We start from the raw sequence: 19,969 nt of genomic DNA, 5'->3' as shown, positions 1-19,969 counted from the left end.
TGAAGAAAATTACACCACCAAACAGCTCCTCCATGGAAGATATTCCTCCAGAGTCAATTTGAAATTTTAGGTCAACTGTCATGTAATTTTTAAATTTAAGGGTGAAAGAGTTAAAGAATATTAATTCGAATAATTATCGATAAGACTCTTACCTTTGATGGGCTACGGTATCTTTGCAGCCCTCAAAATTTTTCTTTAAAATAATGAAGATTGCGGGACACCTAATTTGTGAATGTGTATCGATATTAAATTTTCTTTCTTGAGTTTTTTGATATATAAATTCACTTATATTCATGAATTATAATGACAAAAATGTTATCACCATATTATTCTTTCCCAATTTCTGCTTAAAAATATTATGAAAACATTATATTTCATTACTTAAATTCTCTTGGTTACACAAACTGATTAGTTGGTGAGAACTACCTATAAATAGGAATTCTAATACAAAGAGAGGTCAGCGAGGCAGCTCAACAGCATAAGAACTGTCAAGATTGTTGACATGAAGGCAGGCATGTGAATTGCTTCGCCATCTGCGCCGTTACTATGTAAGGCTATGTTTGAATATAAAGCCAAGATGAAGTGTTGAAAACAATGTACAAAACTTGGGAATATTATTAATTGCAACTTTGAATATGTTATTATAGTAATATATAATAATGTTTCCCACATTCTTAATCTCTCTTTTAACCTTTATTTGTCAACCCCTCATAAATAGTCTACACTTATGGTAACTCCCAACTTAATTTGCCCCTCATATTTGAATTAGTTACACAAAGACTTTTTTTACATATCCATCGTGATTTTTCTCTCTTTACAATTACATGAGTTTTAGGATATGTCGACTACTTATTTTTAAATTTTTAGTAACAATCTTTTAATTTTTAATTAAAGTAAAGTTATAAAAGATCGAATCAAGTCTTTTGTTTTACCTTGACTAGATACTAGTTCATTAGTATTTATCTTGATGAGTTAGTATTGATCATTTTCTTTATTTCATCACATTTAAGACTTAGCATGTTTCAATTCATGAGTTTTAATTAGACTTTTCTTAGAAAATCTCTTATGTTGTTTATTCAGTCAACAAAATAGGCTAATAGATTATTGACATGCATGGATAAACACTTATTTTTTAATTAAAGTAAAATTATAAAAGAATCGAGTCTCCTGTTTTACTTTGACTAGATACTAGTTCATTAGTATTTACTTTGATGAGTTAATATTGATAATTTTTTTTATTTCATCACATTTAAGATTTAGCGTGTTTTAATTCATGAATCTCAATTAAACTTTTTTTGAAAAATCTCTTATGTTGCTTGTTCAGTCAACAAAACACGCTAGTAGATTATTGATATCGAATTGCGATAAACACTTGTTTTTTAATTATTAACATCTCTGCTAGGTTTAAAAAAATCTCGCATTTTAATTTGACTGAACTCAATTTTAAAACATGTTTTTGGGCTATGCCCATTCGGTAATAATCTCGAGCTGATTCTTTTATTATGTTTGCTGATGTGATTATTAGATCAAGTAACATATTTAATTTTTTTTTAATAATTCATCAATATTGCATTAGATTGTGACATAATTAAATAATAACTATTACGTGCATCTCTAGTCCACCCATTTTGACGGGGCAAATAGATTGCAACTCAATACCAAAATAACATGGGAGGGTGGTGGAAAGAGGGAAACCACATAAAATGAAGACATTTTTCCTAATAAAAAAGGGAAATCAAAGGATTCATTCAAAACTTCCACTGACTTCCTTCTTGTGTCCCATGCTTACACAGCTTGCAAAGGCATCTTCTACTTCTGACTTTGAACACTTCCCAATCTTCTTCCTATATACACAACAAACAACATATATGCATGTAGATACATATATATGTGAGCCTCTCCTTGTTTACCCAACTCCACCCGATCGATCTTCATCCATCTACATTATTTATGGAGATGGGGAAGCAAGCAGCAGGCATGGATGATGAAATTCCTCCAGATTTCAGATGCCCCATCTCCATGGAGCTCATGCAGGACCCTGTCACCATCTCAACAGGTCTCACCTATGAGCGCAAGAACATCGAGAGATGGTTCTTCAGTTACAGAAAAGGCACTTGTCCAGCCACCATGCAGAAGGTTTTCAGCTTCGATATGACCCCAAATCACACTCTCAAGAGGCTGATTCTTGCTTGGCAAAATGACATGTTCCACTCTCGTTCATCTCCTGATCCACAGACTCCGGCTTCCGTCAAGCACCAGGAACTGGTTTCTCTTCTCAATGCCATGGAGTCCACTCCATTCAAGGTCAGTTCCCTCAGGAAGCTTAGGTCCATCGTCGCGATGGGCGACGAGATGAGAGCGGATTTCAGGCAATCGGGAGGAGTTGAAGTGATTGTCAGGACCCTGACTCATCAGATTAACCTTGTCGTCGAGAGCTCGGATTTCTCAGCTTTCAGAGCTTGTGAGGAGGCTCTCGCAGTTCTTCATCACCTCTCTTTGTCCGAAGAAGATGACACAATCCAGCTCTTGTTGAAGCCTGAAGCCTTGCAAGCCATGGCTCTGATGCTTCAGAGAGGGAGCTTAGATGCCCGGGTCCACGCCATTTCGATGTTCCAGAAGCTGACTTGTAAGGCCGATAACCTTGACTTGAACCTCATTATACAGGATCAAGGACTTGATTTCTTGAAATCCATTCTAGAGCTTGTCTCGGATGAGATTTGCACCAAGGCAAGTTCATGTGCGTTGCAAGTCCTGATAGACATACTAGGCTCCTCCAAGCACAGTCGGCTGAAGGCCATAGAAGCCGGTGCAGTCTGTGTCCTCATTGAGCTTCTCCCGGACTCCAACAGATCCAAATCTGAGAAGATCATGCATTTGATCAAATTGCTCTGCGACTGTGCCGATGGGAGGTTGGCCTTCATCGACCACAGCCTGGGGATCGCTGCCATATCCAAAAAAATGTTACACGTGTCGCACGTCGCGACTAAGATGGCGGTCCAGATCTTGTGGAGAGTTTGCACTTGTCACACGGGTGAGCGGGTTTTGGAGGAAATGCTGGTGTATGGGGCTGTAAAGAAGCTTGTGGCATTCTTGCATATCCATGGCCGGTCATCCACCAAGGACAAGGTGGTGAAGGTCTTGAAGCTGCATGGAAATTCTTGGAGCCGAAACCCTTGTCTCCCTCGCGACTTAAAGGATTACCTAGCTAGGGTTAGCTAGTGATTCTTCCTGAAGTCTAGCGGTTGCGGGTTCTCAATATCGATCGTTACAAAAACAAGAAAAATTAAAGAAGATCGTCAAGGACAAATCAAAGTAAAAGAAATGTATTGAGATTAATTAATGTCGATCGTATACACAGTTAATTTCTTTAGCAATATATATATATATATATATATACGAGAATATTTCTGAAATGGTTACCTTTTGTTTCCTCGATTGTGTATTCAATTAATTGGGTGTTTTATTTACTATCACCATAATTAGAGGATTACCTTTTGTTTCCTCGATTGTGTATTCAATTAATTGGGTGTTTTATTTACTATCACCATAATTAGAGGATTAATCAATATATATATATATATATATGTCAACTAATTCTATCTCTTTTGTTATGAATAGTAAAGGACTTAAAATAAAATTCAATGTCAGGATTTGAAATATCTTTCATGGCTAGAAGCATATACAAATGCACAAACAGATTATAAACATAAATTGAGAAAGAAAAGAATAGGTCGAGAATTTATGGTGGTTCACCCCAAATTAGGGATACGTCCATGTTGAGTTCTGGTAAGAAGAGTTCATTCTACTATACTATACGAGAAAAAGAGATTATACCCTCAAGAACAACTCACAAACACTCTCTATACATCACTGATTTGCTAATAAAAATGCCTCGATAATCACAAATACAAATTAAAGGCTAATACCTATCAAACCAAAGAACAAGGAAGATGAAACATATACAGAGAATTTATAGAACAAAACAAAGGAACCCCCCAAAAAAATCCTTGGCCAACACGAGACTCCTCTCTCTTTCATTTTTTTGGCACATTGCTTCAAATCCTGATGCAAGTGATAAATAACAATTCTGGACGACTAGGATGAAATTTCATAAAGGTAGGATGAATGTACAAGATTTGATCTTGTAACACGATCGATATTTCAACAGAAAAATAACTAAGCGCCTTATGGAGAAAAGGGATAGATGCCGCGTGGGCATCTTGCAGGCACCACATGGCAGTTTTCAATTGCCAAATGTGGCCATCCAATCCCCTAATCCAAACCGCATCGTTTGATGTTTCACCAAAATAACATCTTTAATTGGATTGTTTGTTTTCTTCTTGTTCTTTCTTATAAAAAGGCTTACTAAATACTCTTAAAAAAATCTTATTAATTAAAGACAGATCATTAAAATTTTAATATATATATATATATTTTCAACTCCATCTCTATCACTTTTAATTACAGCAAATTCTAAGACTAATATTTATTTATATTATCAGACGTGATGATAGCGTTCGAAATACGCCATCAAAGTAAACTGTTATCGTATAGTTATTGTGGGCGGAGTCTCACACTTGTACTAGTGTCTTAGATTAATTCTTATTCTTAAATTATTTATTTATTGAAGCTCATAAAAAAATGATTGGGATATGAATACCCACCCCATGATTTGTTGAGAGACAGTGATTAAAATGCCGACTTAGTACGTCAGATTGTCGATCAATATCCTTAATGTATAGAATATTCATAGATTATTTACAAAATCTTCATATGTCAATAACATTTTGATCAATATCCTTAATTTGTTGAGTTAACCCTATATTCACATATGTATACAAACCAGAATTAATTAATTATTTGAAGCTTGAACAAGATGGTGGCAGTTGGCAATATATGCAGGACATTGACCAAATTGACAGAGAAAATAGGCGGGGCAGTTGTATTTAGGAAATGGTCTACAAGGCTGTAATATCACATCATTTCCATCTTTATCAGACCATTTTCACGAAACTGGTACGTGACAAAAATGCAAGTTAATTTGTTAGGGTTTCAGTTTCACCATTCATTTTGAACCCATCATTCTTGGCATGGGACCTGCCCCAATATTTTGTGATAAAGCAACCCAGAACGTTGTGCCAAGCATGATAATTTGGAGGTTCTCAAAGGGTGTTTGGATCAAAGGAAAATTTGAAGGAAAAGAGATTTTCTCCAGGAAGGGGGAGGATTGATAACATGCTTTCCATGATCGTGGGAAAACATTTGTTTATTACTATGTATATATTGTTGAGTTCCATGGCCAGGTAAGCCAACTGAAAGGGACTAATTGTTTTCAAATTTTCATGACATCAATGGAGAATTCTTCTCAATTCTGACATTGAAAGCTGTGATTTGTTTGAATTGTATAAGCAATTAAGTAATTGGCTATGTATTGTAGTTATCAACTGGATGATCTTTGATTGTGTTAATGATCAGAAGCTGATTTTGGTCTCGATCGGAACCACCGATTTGTTGCAGTGTGATGGTGACTAATGGAGGTCAAAACCCAATCTTAGTTTAATTACTAGAACAACCAAAACCAGTGGCTACATGTGGAGTTAGTTCACTCCATGCCACAAATATTCTAATTCCTACATTTCTAGTGCATTCCTCTTTGTTTTTTTTTCCTCCCTTTTATTTTAATATACAAATATGTAACCATCAAACAAATGAAATGCATGCCTTTTTTTGAAAAATAGTATTTGAGATTAAGTGCATTCAAATAAATTTAAGTGATTTAACTCAAAAGTATGATATAGATAGAATTTCCATGTCTAATCCAAAACTCAATAAGGTTAGGGTTTCTAATCTACATTATTTTCTTTATAAATAGAGTTGAATATCTTATTATTAGATTGTTCTGGTGGGACAATAATTAGAATACAATTGAGAGAATGGTGAATTTCAGTGACATTTGTGATATTGGGTATGATGGAGTTTTGGGGTTGAAAAAGAGTTTGTTTTTTTCTTTTGTACTATATTATTATTTGTTTACGGTAAGATCAAGGTCAAAGCCTAAAAGAGATAAGAGAATAAAGACAAACTAGCCAAAATAATGCATCGGTAAGATCAAGGTCAAAGTCTAAAAGAGATAAGAGAATAAAGACAAACTAGCCAAAATAATGCATAACCAACACTTGAGATTTAAGGAACCCCCCAACAAGAAGGTGCGAGATGAAGCAAGACAAAGTAATTATACCTAAAAGAAAAGTTTTGGTGAATCTAGAAAAGTTGATAGAGAAAGGCAACCAATCACAAACAAAGCTAAAAAGTTTAGCTTGGAAGAGCCTAGAAAAGGGCATTTGGTCGCACCAATATAATCGCAATGGATTCTAGCTAGGAACAGTAACTAACTTAAATATAATACCCAACTCATGAAATAGATTTCATATCCAAGCAAGCTCAGTTATAGTAGAGGCAACGACTCTTCATTCAGCCTCAATAAAGCATGTTGCTACTAACTTTTTCCTTGTGGGAACACCAAGATATGGGATTTCCTCCAAGATATGTGACAAAGGTTGTGGTGGCGGAGGAGAGGTCATCATTATTACCCGCTAAATCTACATCAAAATAGGTACTGGGAAGATGATAAGAGGTTGGCTTGGCAATGGAAAGACCATGGTGAACCATTCCCTTCAGATATCATAATATGAGTTTCACTACAACAATATGAAGATCAAAGGGACAATGCATAAATTGGGACAACTGAAAGCTATGTTCACTTTGGTAATAAGAAAATATAAGATAGCTCTTATGATTTTTATGTACTCAGTAGCATTTTTATTGAGGAAACCATCGCATAAATGTTAAATTCCTAAAATATTAGACACAGGTGTGGCTAACTCTTGTGCCTAAAGTATATTATTCATCTTTAATAGGTCATGATTAATATATTTGTGTTGAGGGCACCGTGATGCCCAAGAAAAATCTCAATGAGCCAAGGTCTTTGAGGTAAATCTCTTGGTTAAAATAGATACAAATTTACAAAAAAAGAAAAAAACATGAATAAAAACTAATAATTATTATCAAGTCATTAACATATACCAAGAAGTAGTGGCAATCCCCTTGGCCTAGATAAAAAGTCAAATATCATTAATAGGTTAAACAAAACTAAATTATGGAACAATTGCAGTCAAAGCCTTACATCACTATTGTGGTTTTCATGATTTCGAACCATATTATGGTTTTTTCAAACAAACATACATACATGAGAAGGCTTTTTAATAAAATTAGAGGTTGCTATACATGTATACTTTCTCATCAAGTACACTACTCAAGAAGGTGTTATTCACGTTCAACTAATGCAATGGCTATTTGTAAGTGCCAGATCAAAATAATACTTATTGTGGGATATATGTTGAACAGTAACCAACAAGAGTATAAGTTTATGAAAAATAATTGCTCGGACAATGAATTCTTTTTGTAGCTAGTCTAGTTTTATAATATGATATAAAGCAAGTGAGATTTTGTTTGATATGAAAAACCCTTTACACCCTTGATGGGATGAAGGAGAAACAAGAATCCATGTTATCAGGTTGTTGCATTCAACTGGCATTTGCATTCTTCATCTTAAGAAATGGGTTTTCGAAAAAACATAGCTGCCTAGAGAGATAAAGAGAAAAAAAGGGAGAGAAGAAAAAAAAAAGACCAAAAAAATGATTATGATGATTGTAATACCCCATATCTGTGTGAGGTCACCGCGTAATTTAGAGGAATTTAAAATATCGAAAAGTGAGTTTAAAAGCAAAATAAATCACCGAATCGACCGAAGGGAGTACCTCGGACCCTAGATGATTAATAAAAATGGTATAACATCATCAAGTAATATAAGTTATGATTTTTGGTAATGAAAGAAATTGGATCGAGAACAGTTTTCGATACAGATGTCGACCGGACTGAGAAAATCGAATCGATATAGGAGAGGTCCAAAAAGTCAAAGGAGCGTGTCAAAGACTAGTATTTTATATATAGAACAACCGTTAAGTGATTTCGGGTTGAATCGAGTAGATTTAAGGTCAAAACGATCAATCAGGCCTAAGTGTAATTTTCTAAATTTGCCTGAGAGAGGTCAAAATGGTAATTTTTGAAAAGTTTCAAGGGAGAAATGAGAAGTACTAATCTTGAGGGTCTTAGTGATGGTGCTGGGAGGATCAGGGGTTTGAGAATAAGGACCAAAATGCAAAAGAAAATTTCAAGAGGGCCAAACTGTAATTTTCAAAAAATTTGCTCAGAAATGGCAGATCTGGCCGCGATTTGTGGTCAAAAAATCCTGAGATTTAGCAGCCTGGCTTCGTCATGGCATGGCCAAGGGTGGTTTAGGAGGCGTGTGGGAGAAGATATGGCCGGAGATTAGCTATGTGGGGGTTGGTTTTGGCCTATAAATAGCAAGGGTTCTTGGCTGAATTTGGAGCAGCAAATCGCTCGAGTTTGAGGGCGAATCAAAGGAAGCCAATAAGGGGCTTTTGATCCTTGAGACGAGAGGAGTGTTTCTGGTAAGTTTCGCGAGCTTTCAAGGTGTTTTGAGGGTGTTTCGAAGGCTGGTCGGAAAAGCTGGGCGGACCGCAGCGTTGAGCCTAAAACTGCCCGATCAGGGGCTTTTTCGGTGACCTTTTGGCCTGAAACTGGTGGCATCGTGATCGACTAGAAATGGGCTTTTGATCGGTGTAAGAAAATCGGGCATCAGAGCATCGCCGGCGACTGAAAAAATGAAGAAGACCACCGGCGTGCTAGCCGAATCCTCCAGCCCACTCACCCGCACGTGGGGGCGTGTGCCACATAGGTATTTTCTGATTTTTTTTTCCAAAATTCTTGAAAAATTATTTTATGTATAGTTATGTAAAAATATTTGAGAAAATAGTTGTGTAGATAATTATTTTGGATTATTAGTGATAAAAAATAGGAGAAAAATGAAAAAAATGTGAGAAAATTAAGGAGAAATTTATATTTTGATGGTTATTGGATGATTAGGGTACCTTGCGGCTTGAGGTGACGTGACCCGTGCAGAATTTGAGGTGGGCACGCAAATCGAGGTGTATCACGCTTTTCAAGAAAATTTGAGTTGTGTCTAAAGGTGAGTGGTTCTATCGGAAAAACTTGTTTGTGGCATGTGAATGGTTTACTATGAGTTGTTCAATCCAATTCTTGTGCATATTCTTGTTACTTTGGTCACTTTTGATTTATCGTAAGCGATTGGTTTCATGCAATGGTTCGTCCAAACGATTATTTACACATGCATTGAATTTCGTACGATAAATTGCATACATTGAAATGTTGATTTTATGTATATTATGATTTTTGGCATTGGCATGTTATTGTTGTCCATGTGGGACGTGAGTTGTTAACTTGTGACATGGCCCTTGAGTGATAGCACTCGGGATGCATGCCGAGGATTAATGCTATGTGACCCACTTGGGACGGGGCTGAGACTGATTTCACCTTATGGTGCTCAAGTGGCGGGGCTGAGAGTGGACACCACCCCAGTTGTTGGCTCAAGTGGCGGGGCTAAGAGTGGACACCACCCCAGATTCCTTTGAACAATAGCATTAATACCGAGGTGTCGTTGATTTCGGGGATAATGTTGATGTGATACTCTTGGGGCTAGGGTTGCATTGGGTTTGGAATGCTTTTGAGTAGGAGTGTAATGCCTAACAATGACAATGGGGTGATTCCCGGGTTCATATGTCAAGGTTGTCCCTCTTAAGCAAGATTGTGATTGCCAATGGGTTGATGTGGTCGTGTCGCCTTTAGAGAGATTGCATTTTCCCCAGTTAGGGCTAAGTGCTATGCAAAATTCTCTTAAGTTGGAGCATGTCAGAATTTGTTGGTTTTACATATGATATTTGCATGAAAATGTTTTTGAACTCTCACTTAGATGATTCAGCATCTAATTTGGACTTTGTCCCTAGAATATTCAAACGTTCCAGGTGAAAGCAGTGGCGCTAAGGGAAAGAATGTCATTGAAATGTAGTTGCTATGTTTAGTTTTTGTAGATCCTTGTTTATGATTACGATGTTCAGATATTATGTAATATTTTAATATTTTCATGTGAAACATTGATTTGGCTATTGTAAAAGGAATTGTCGGTTATATATCATTAAGGTTTCGATCTTACTTCCGCTGATGTGATTGATAATACCTGTCTTAGTCTATTAATTTTTAAAATTTTGAGAAGGTACAATCGGGATTGTCGGGAAATAATTACGATGAGGGTATGTATATCGAAAGGCTTATGTTGTGTATATGATGTTGAAAAATATATATATATATATATATATATATTCTCAAAATCTCGAAGTAATGAACGTTTTGGGAAAATGGGGCGTTACAATGATGATGATATGAGCTATGATACTTCACAATGACCAGATTTGTTTTGGTTTAGGTTTTATCGATCTCCAGTTTATTGTTCGATATTGAGGGGTTTAATTTGTTCTAGTTCTCCTTCTTAACATTTCTATTTCTTTCTATTGTTGTCTTTTTTTTCTTGTGACATGTCTCTCATTCTTTTGATTTAGGTTTTGTCTCTAGTTTATTATTAGATATTGAAGTTTTCGTTCTAATTCTCTTTTTCAAGATTTATATTTCTTTCTATTGATATCTCTTTTCCTTTTCGTCTTTTTTTTTTTGAGACATTCTCTCATTCTTCAATATAATGGTAATCGCAATACCATTGTAACTTACACTAAAAAAAAAATGACCTTTTGTGGCGGTTTTTTTGCTGCAGTTTTTTTAACATTTTGTTGCAGTTTTTCAAAATTGCAACAAAATTCATTAAAATATTTAATTTAGTGGCAATTTTCAAAAAATCGCTGCTAAATTTAGAAAATAATTAAAAAATAAAATTTAATTTAGCGGTGATTTCTCAAAAATGGTCACTAAATTCAAAAATAATTAAATAATTTAAAATTAAAATTAAATTAACATTTGTGACGATTTTTCAAAACCATCATAAAATTCATTAAAAATTGAATTTAGCGGCGATTTTTGAGAAACCATCGATAAATTCAAAAATAATTAAATAATTTATTATTAAAATTAAATTAACATTTGTAGTGATTTTTCAAAATCGTCGCAAAATTCATTAAAAATTGAATTTAGTGGCAGTTTTTGAGAAACCATCTCTAAATTAAAAAATAATTAAATAATTTAAATTTAAAATTAAAATTAAATTAACATTTGCGACAATTTTGAAAAATCGTCGCAAAAGTAATTAAAAAATTAAATTTTGCTTAAGAAAGTAATTAAAAATTAAATTAATAAAAAGAAATATAAAATCTTAAAAATAAATTTAAAATTTAATTTAAATTAATCACTAAATTCATTAAAAAAAGAAATTTAAATTTTTTTAATAATTTTAAAAAATATATAAATCTTTTTTATTTTTAATCAATTAATTTATTCATTTATTTTTTTAAAAAATAATCAATTAATTAATGTTTTTTAATTTATATTAAAAAATATAAAATATAAAATATAATTTTGAAAAATAGTGGTTAGATTAGTATATAATTTATATGTGCGGATATATAATAAGGAAGTTTCGCAGATTAGATGGTTTCGCAAATGCACGCGTATCATGGGTTCGAAACTAGGGGAGAGGAAGATTGAAAATTTAATTTCCAGCATCACCAAGTGGAATGTAGGGGCTGGCACGGGTGGTCGGGCATGTGGCCTGCCGGCCTAGAAATTAAAATTTTAATTTTTTTTTTCTAAAACCATCGTTAGATCATTTATTTTGCGACTGTTATTCTAGTAGTTGTTGAAAATTATCGCTAAATGCTCTGCAATGCCTAATTTAGTAGCGGTTTAAACCACCAGCAAAACTCTTTACGGCGGTTAAAAACCGTCGTTAAATGCAAAATACAAAACAATCATTAAATGCTGATTTTTTTATAATGTTGTTACTTAAGATGATGGGTTTCAACCATTTAAGACAATGGTTCTCAAAACCGATCATCTCAAGTGATGAGAACGTTGCTAATTGGAACCCATCACTAGCAATGGGTTCCAGTTGGTGTTGGATTTTTTAATAAGAAAATTATTTTGGTAATATTTAAGTTAAAAAAGAGACTAGTTTATAACAAAAATCTTTTTAATTTGCACTAAAAATATATAGGCATATCAACAGATTTAATCAAGTTAAAAATAATTAGTTCATACTTGGACCTTTTATAATTAGTTCATATGCTATCATTTTCTCTTCCCTTCCCTTCTCAAACTTCATAACTCATTGTATTATCCATAGATACATACATCTCCCTCTTGTTAGTATTGCAAATTGACACTTGATATCAACCCTATGCATGGTTATATATATATTCTTGAGAAACTCTTTGTGTTCTCTAAATGTAGCTAATTAAAATGAATCCTACTCCAGTGCTTCTCTAAATTGCACTGCTATATATACAACATCATTACCATTTCACTGCCTTCATCTTTGGGAACTAACTGTCACCATTTTAGGGTTTTGAGCTTTATTATTCTTTTAAGACACTTTCCTGTTACCATTTCAATTTAAAATAAGCATCAAGTCATTTTAATGGTTACTTGGAAGATACTACATAGGACTAGCTAGGTCCAACTGACACTCTTGGGTTCTTCTCCAATAATTTGGTTCGAGAAATTTTGAAAAAAATCAATCCTGATCCCCGACCCTATTCAATTTAGGGTCAGTTTGGTTCAATCTAGACCAAATGAACACCCCGACAAATATATGGAAAATGTTAGAAGGCTCGACGAGTTTACAGAAAGGGGGCAAAAAGATGATTTTGCCCCCGCCCTACTGTCTCATCTCCCCTCCCATTAAACCCCCCGCCCCTGCTTCTCTCGTCACCCTCTCATGGCCGCTGCCCTAGCCTTGCCGCCGCCCTCGCCTCGCCTCGCCGCTGTGCCTCGCTGCCATCGCCACCTTGCCTCGCCGATCTACTGAGCGACGATCGGTGGGGCGAGGCGGCGATGGCGGAGAGGCGAAGGAGGAGCAACGACGAGGGGAGGCGAGGGCGGCAACGAGGCTAGGGTAGCGGCCATGGGAGGGAGATGAGAGAAGCAGGGGCGGGGGGTTTCCATGGAAGGGGAGGGGGGCAATTTTATCTTTTTTTTTTCCTTTCTATAACTCTCTCTGTGACTCTCTCTAGCTCTGTAGTAGAGCTCCAAATATATAAACCTTCCCCCACTCATGTCTCCTCATTAAATGTATACTAATCTCCCTCTCTCTCTCATCTTCACCATCAAGGACCAAGTCTACCATCTTCAACCACCACCACTACAACTACCACTTAAGTTGCATGGAAATAAAAAAATAAAATAAATACGATACAAAAATAGAAATGAAAGAATAATATTTAAAAAAATAAAAAAGTAAATAAAAAAGATATAAAGACCTTTTTATAACTATAATTTTTAATATAAAAAAATAGTTATTCAATCAAATTACTCTCATGTTTGGACCACTTAACAGTAAATATATACCCACGCACTAAAATAAGTATGCTGGAAGAATTTAAACTTAAAATCATACTAACCAACAAAATTAATTCAATTTTTTTATATAAATCTAATTTCTCTATTTATCCCTATATATATATTCCTAATCTTTGTAATTTAAACATTGGAACTACACAAATATTTCTGCTAATCTAGTAATTAGCCTAAGTTATTATACATAGTGCTAGTTTTAAATAAAATTTTGAATTAGTTTTAAAGACTGTTGACTAATTTCGTTTCTAATTTCAAATGGGTCAAACTTAGGGAATGGTCCAGCCCTTCAGGGATTCAAATTAGGCCCAAATCATTTCTTCTAATTGGGCCCAACTAGGTTAACTTGAGTTGGGTCTTTACAATTGGGTTTTTCTAGAATTTGTATTTATTTGAGTATCATCTTAATTAGGGGTATTCATATTCTAGATGAGACTAGAAGATTGATTTAGATAAGTCTACATCACTAGTAATTGGATCTTGGATAGATCAAAATTTGTACTCATCCTCGATTCACATTTTTACTTCAATTGATTTTCAAATCGAGGTCAATCCAAAATAAAAAATCGATTGAAAATAAATAATATTATTTATAATGCGATGTACATATAGTATATTATTAAGTGTACGCTAGTTGATTCTTGTTTAGATTTTTTTATGATAATTTTTGTTTGAATGATATATTTAAATATAAAGATATATACATATATATCTATATATATATTTTTAAATTTTTATACTAAAAAATTAAAAAAAATTATTTAGAATTGATTAGGACCTAACAAGATCGAACTGGTCCAATCTTCAATTTAAAATTCTTAAGAATTCTGGTCCCAGTTATTGATGAATGAGGACTCATAATCATATCTCTAACATCCCACTTTTTAATCGTGTTATAATTTTAAAAATTTTAGATTATATTTTTTTCAAAATACAATCTCAACATAACATATACTCCCAAAATTTCCATCTATCTAGTTAGTATGGGATTCATACATCATATAAGGTAGGTTAGGTATTTATTCGATAGCGGAAGACAAGAATCGAATCTTAACTTTAACATTAATCATAAATAAGGTTATATATCATGATTTTTCAAAATGTTCAGAATTCAAAGTAGCAAAATTTAAATACATAAACTGTATAACCAAATAGCCAAAACAATATGTACTTTGCTAAGTGTCATTACATGCTTCTTCCATGCTCGCTTTTGTTATATCTTCATCTGGAACATTTAAATACTTTAGGGACAAAGTTCAATTAGATGCTAAATCATTTAAGTAAGGGTACTAACTACTAAATTCATATTTCGTACATGTATGCAAAATGTAAAATGTCCTCATTCATTTTGTTTTAGCCGATAAGATATTAACCACACTTTAATGCTACTCCCCATTTTACAACCTCCTTACCAGACTAAGGTGTTGTACAACACTCGTGGTAGAGCAACGATGTTTGTTCGTACTATCAAATATATGTGATATAGGATCAATAATACTATCGTGAACATATGCAAATTTCATTATCATAACATGTGTATGCAATCTACATGATGCATAGCATAACAACGCATGCCCACATGATAAAACTATTTACATAAAATTGAGTTTGGATCGAACCACTTATCTTAAACAAAACTCAAAATATCTCGAACCTCGTGTTTAATCTCGATTTTCGTGCCAAGCCTCAATAATCGCACAACTACTCAACTTTGAGCCTCAACATACCTTGACCATCATATTTGTTCAAAGAAGCATCAATTTCTATAATTTTCTCATAATTGTTTTCTATTTTTTTCCTATTTTTCCTTGATAATTCTAAAATAAATATCTACTAAAACATTTTCTCAAATTTTCCAACACCATAATTCATAAAATATTTTTCTCAAAATATTAATTTTTTTTTCAGAAAATACCTCATCCTCACACGCCTGGCACGTGTCATGCTCGTAATGACCAGCGCGCATACCTCATGCGTTGGTCATCTTCTCTGGCTTCAGCCATCCGCGTTTGTTGTTTTTTCCTTCTACCTTACTCCACACATCCAATTGATCACAATGGTGTCTTCCTTGGCTTGAAAATATCACCAGAAGGCTTTCAATCGGCCGATTAAAGCCTCAATTTTTTGGCGAACTTGCGTTTTTTGGCTATCATTCGAAACACCTTTAAACCATCACAAAACCTAACCAAAATTGATCCTCAACACTTCTAGAATCAAAGCCTTCTAGCAATTCTCCCCCAAACACCACAAAACATGAAAAATTTAATGCCCAAAACTCGAAAACCCTCAGCCTCTATTTATAACAAAACTCAGCAACCATTCGGCCAATCAGCGGTCAAGCTTGGTCCCCAAGCTTCGGCCTAGGCCTTGCTGGCCCTAGGCAGTCCCCACCGACCGAGATAAGGCCTTCCTCTATGGTGGCAGGGTGGCCGGTCAGCCAAGGCAAGTTTCACACTTATAGTTCTGGAAATTACACTTTGACCCCTATTTTATTTTTCAATCTCATTTTGGACCTTTCTTTAAAGCACCTCAACCTTTCAACTATTCCATTAAGATCCATAAGTTTTAAACTTTTCATTTCACCTCTGAAGATTCAGAAAAAAATATCTTTTTGACCTTACTTGGGCAAGATTAAGAAATTACATTTAGGCCCGGATATATGTAAGATCATGATTTGATTGCAAGTCCTTTTGTTTTGACTCGAAATCACTTTAGGGTTGATCCCTATGTAAAACTTGAATTCCCTCGGGGTTCCGTTGATTTCTCAGATGTTCCTTACGATCATTCGATCTTTTAGGCTGAATCACAGCTTAACTGTACCGAAAATCGTTTCTGTTTTGACCGCTTTTTGTGTCATAAATCTCATCTTGAAATGCTCGTCAACGACATACCTTTTTTCTTAGATATATACGTTCCGAGGTACTCTCTTTCATTGACTCGATTATTTAAAATTATTAAATTATTTTTTAAATCTTTAAACGCGACTATTTTAACATCATAAAATATGAGATATTTTAATATATTATTCATCTTGACTTGGGGTATCAAAATAGCTTTCTAGGCTCACTAGATAGAAGAAGTGTAACCTTACAAATTAATTTCATACGCAACCTTACAAATTAATCATAGCTTTCTAGACTATATAGGTTGGCTCTCTGGGTAGCTTTCTAGGCTCTCTAGCTTTCTAGACTTTTTTTTTTTTTATTAATTTCATACTCAACCTTACAAATTAATTTGGTTATAAACTTACATAGTTTTATCAATTTCATACACAAATTTTTATATGTCAAATAATGCATTACCTTACAATTTTGGTCAATTTATACTAAAAATGTTAATAAATTTATTAAATGATTTTTGAAAATTACATTTGCATAAATTATTTTCAAAAAATAATTATGATGTTTTATAGGGAATTAGGTGTAAATTATTTTTGAAAACAATTTTATAAATATTTTTATTTCAAATTTAGATTTTTACATCAAATAAGAAACCATTTCAACATTTTTTTTTTATCAAAACCATTTCGACGTTGATCCAGATAAAAGTGGGTTTTGTGAAATCATTTTTAATTATTCATTAATTCTTTTAATTACTCACCTGAGGTTTTTTTAATTATTCATAGTTGCTAATGTATTTGAAATTACCCTAAAATCATAGGAAATGCATGAAATCATTAATGATGAACATCTTAAACATATCTTCAGAAATTATTTTAGCAAAACATTATGGTGTTTGATGCAGATAAAAATGGGTTTTATGAAGCAATTTTTTTAAAATATTCATTAATTTTAATTATTTAATACTTGTATGAAATTGACTAAAATTGTAAGTTCTTGTATAAAAAGTGACTGAAATTTCAAGGGCTTGAATGAAATTACTAGAAAAAAAGTTTATATATAAAATCAACCAAATCATGTATCTTCATGTGCCTAAAGATGTTATAAATGTGGTTTTTGTAACATCCCGAAAATTAGAAATAAATAATAATTATTAAAACAGGTTATGAGGTCATTATTAGGTATTTGGAGATTTAGGAAAAAAATTAATGATGAAATTAATTAGGTGATTATTTATGGGTTTAAAAAAATAATAATATTAAATTATTTGTATTAAAAGGAAATTAAGGCAAATAATAATATTATTTGGGAATATTTATGAAAATAGTAAAATAAATTAATTTAGTGGAATTTCTAGAAACTTGGGGTGTTAGTGGAATAAGTGAAAAAGGGAGTTAGGGGTGTATATGTTTTCAGAAGTTATGGGATTTTAAATGTAATTTTCGAAAATGTCATGAGGTTCCTTTAAGATTAATGGGGCGTGTATATATTAACTAGGGGTGTACATGGTTCGGTCTGGCCGATTTTGGGCCAAGAAAATTAGTCGAACTGCACATGCGGTTTGCACCTATAAGTAAACCGACTAGTCTGACTTGGTGAGGAGATACCGCACCGCAGATTGTAGTGTGGTGCGGTTTGATTTTCGCGATTTGCTAGAAATGCAACAACTCTCAATTTAGTTTGCCATCACCAAACTTCCACACACGCTCATCGACTAAGATTTACTCCAAATAATAAAAGCTTCAAACCCATCTTATTTTAGTCAAGATATTGCAGTACCTTGATCGAAATGGCATCGTGAGCTGGTCTGGTGTGGCGGGCGGCGGGGGTCAGTTCGTCGCAAGCTTCGTCACTCTCGCTTCGGTCGGTGTCTGGGTGCGACAGGTGGGTCAAGTCCATGTGCGTGGCAGCAGCGGCCAGCGGAAGGATGGGTCGATTCGTCGCAAGCTTCATCGTTCTCACCTCAATCGATTTCTAGGTGCGGCGGGTGAGTCAGGGCCAGGTGCGTGGTAGTAGTGGCTGACGCGGGCATGGGTTTGTCGGTGAGAGACCTGGTGCAGTGAGAGGTGCGTCGCCGTCGCCGACGCCGATAGAGGAAGAGGGGGAGATATAAGTGATTTGGGGATTTAGGATTATTAGTTAAACACCCCTCTCCCCTGTCGTGTTTCTCATTTTATAATTTATATTTTATATTATATATATTTTAATATAATTAAAGTATAATCGGGCGGCTCGGTTTGGTTCAATTTCAAACCGAACCGCCAACCTTCAAACCGTGAAACCGCAGTTTGGAGGTTTTCCAAACTGCATCGAATCGTCTCTTTAAAAAAATCGTGCGGTCCGGTTTGGTGTGGGCAGTTTCCGCAGTCCACTAGTTTTTTTGAACACCCCTAATATTAACGAAGGAGCAGCCAGCGCAGCTGGCACGCGCGCGAGAGGAGGCATGCGCGGACACATGATCGATTCTTGGCTGGTTCATGCGTGTTGGAGGGAAATTGGTTGATTTTTAATCAGCCTCAGGCGCCAAAATGGAGCCATTTCATGTGAGGCGGTGGGTAGCATGTGGCTGCCACGCGGCACTTGCTGAGCCGCTTCTTTTTTTGCCTTTAAATGGCCATTTTGCAGTATATGTTCGGGTAGAAGAAGTCGTGAAATAGTAAGGGAAAATTGCAGAAGAAGATGGCGCGCACAGTGACGAAATGGAGAAAATTTGGGAGAAAAGTCAGGATTTAATGCGGTTTAAGTGAGTTTTAATTAGCCAGGTAAGTAGAGAAATACGTATTAATCATTTTGTACGGTCAAAATTTCATTTTGGGTCCGATTTTATTAATTTTGGGAGTTTATGTTAATTTGCAGTGTGTATTAATTTGGTGGTGTTTAAGCATGGAACGATGTAAACAGCTAAATAGAGGCAAGCTCCCTCTATCCTTGCGATCTCTTTGCATTTTATGAACCCCTCGCATTTCCTTAATTCGTTTTGATTTCGCGTATTAATTATACAAATTGAGGATTTATTAGCATGATTTAATCTAAAATAAATAGGAGAATTGTTGGGGTTTTATTTGCGATGTGCCTACGTGAGTAAAAAGTATTAGAAGCGTTATATGTTTAAGAATTTTATATGGCTAAATTATTTATATTACACGGTTATATTTACTTAATGTATGATTTTATTAATTGCTAAGAAACATTTTACTTCGCAACGGGAGTGTAAGAAAGGCAAGGAACGGCTGTGTAAAGGCAAGTTCCTAACCCTCTCCTCATATTCTTTAATTCTCGCGAGAGACTCCGTGGTTTCTTGTATTTTATTCCCTCATTTACTCCAATTCTGCATCTAGCATTATTTATTGAGTTATTATTCATTTGTTTTAATTTAAATTAAATCCGGGACTTCTAGGATTTTATTTATTGTGTACTTACGGGGGTTTGTATTGCCCTCACTCCTTATGGAATGATGTTGAACCCAGCTTGGGGATTAGGTTCTTAGTGGTACGAGTTATTTATGGATTTCTCGGGTTTATTTATGGTTCGGCTAGGGCTATCGAGCAGTGGGGCAGTGGTCAGCTGTCTGGTGACATTGGAGTAGACTATCGTACGACTCTGATATAGATCGTCGG

The 19,969-nt window shown here is 34.6% G+C and overlaps 1 protein-coding gene across 1 annotated transcript; it reads left to right on the top strand.

Moving 5' to 3' along the window:
• The first annotated feature begins 1,764 nt into the window (after positions 1-1,764).
• Positions 1,765-3,501, top strand: LOC127814106 (E3 ubiquitin-protein ligase PUB23-like). Its single transcript, XM_052355368.1, has one exon. The coding sequence runs from the start codon at positions 1,951-1,953 to the stop codon at positions 3,217-3,219; it is 1,269 nt and encodes a 422-aa protein (XP_052211328.1). The 5' UTR covers positions 1,765-1,950; the 3' UTR covers positions 3,220-3,501.
• Positions 3,502-19,969: the final 16,468 nt, after the last annotated feature.

This window comes from Diospyros lotus, chromosome 12 (genome assembly GCF_014633365.1).
Source record: "Diospyros lotus cultivar Yz01 chromosome 12, ASM1463336v1, whole genome shotgun sequence".
Lineage (NCBI taxonomy): Eukaryota > Viridiplantae > Streptophyta > Magnoliopsida > Ericales > Ebenaceae > Diospyros > Diospyros lotus.
Note: the sequence above shows the minus strand (reverse complement) of the source record. Positions and strands in the feature narration are given on the sequence as shown.

Coding starts and splice junctions, on each gene's coding strand:
- LOC127814106 (XM_052355368.1), top strand. CDS start 1,951: ATGGAGATGGGGAAGCAAGCAGCAGGCATGGATGATGAAATTCCTCCA.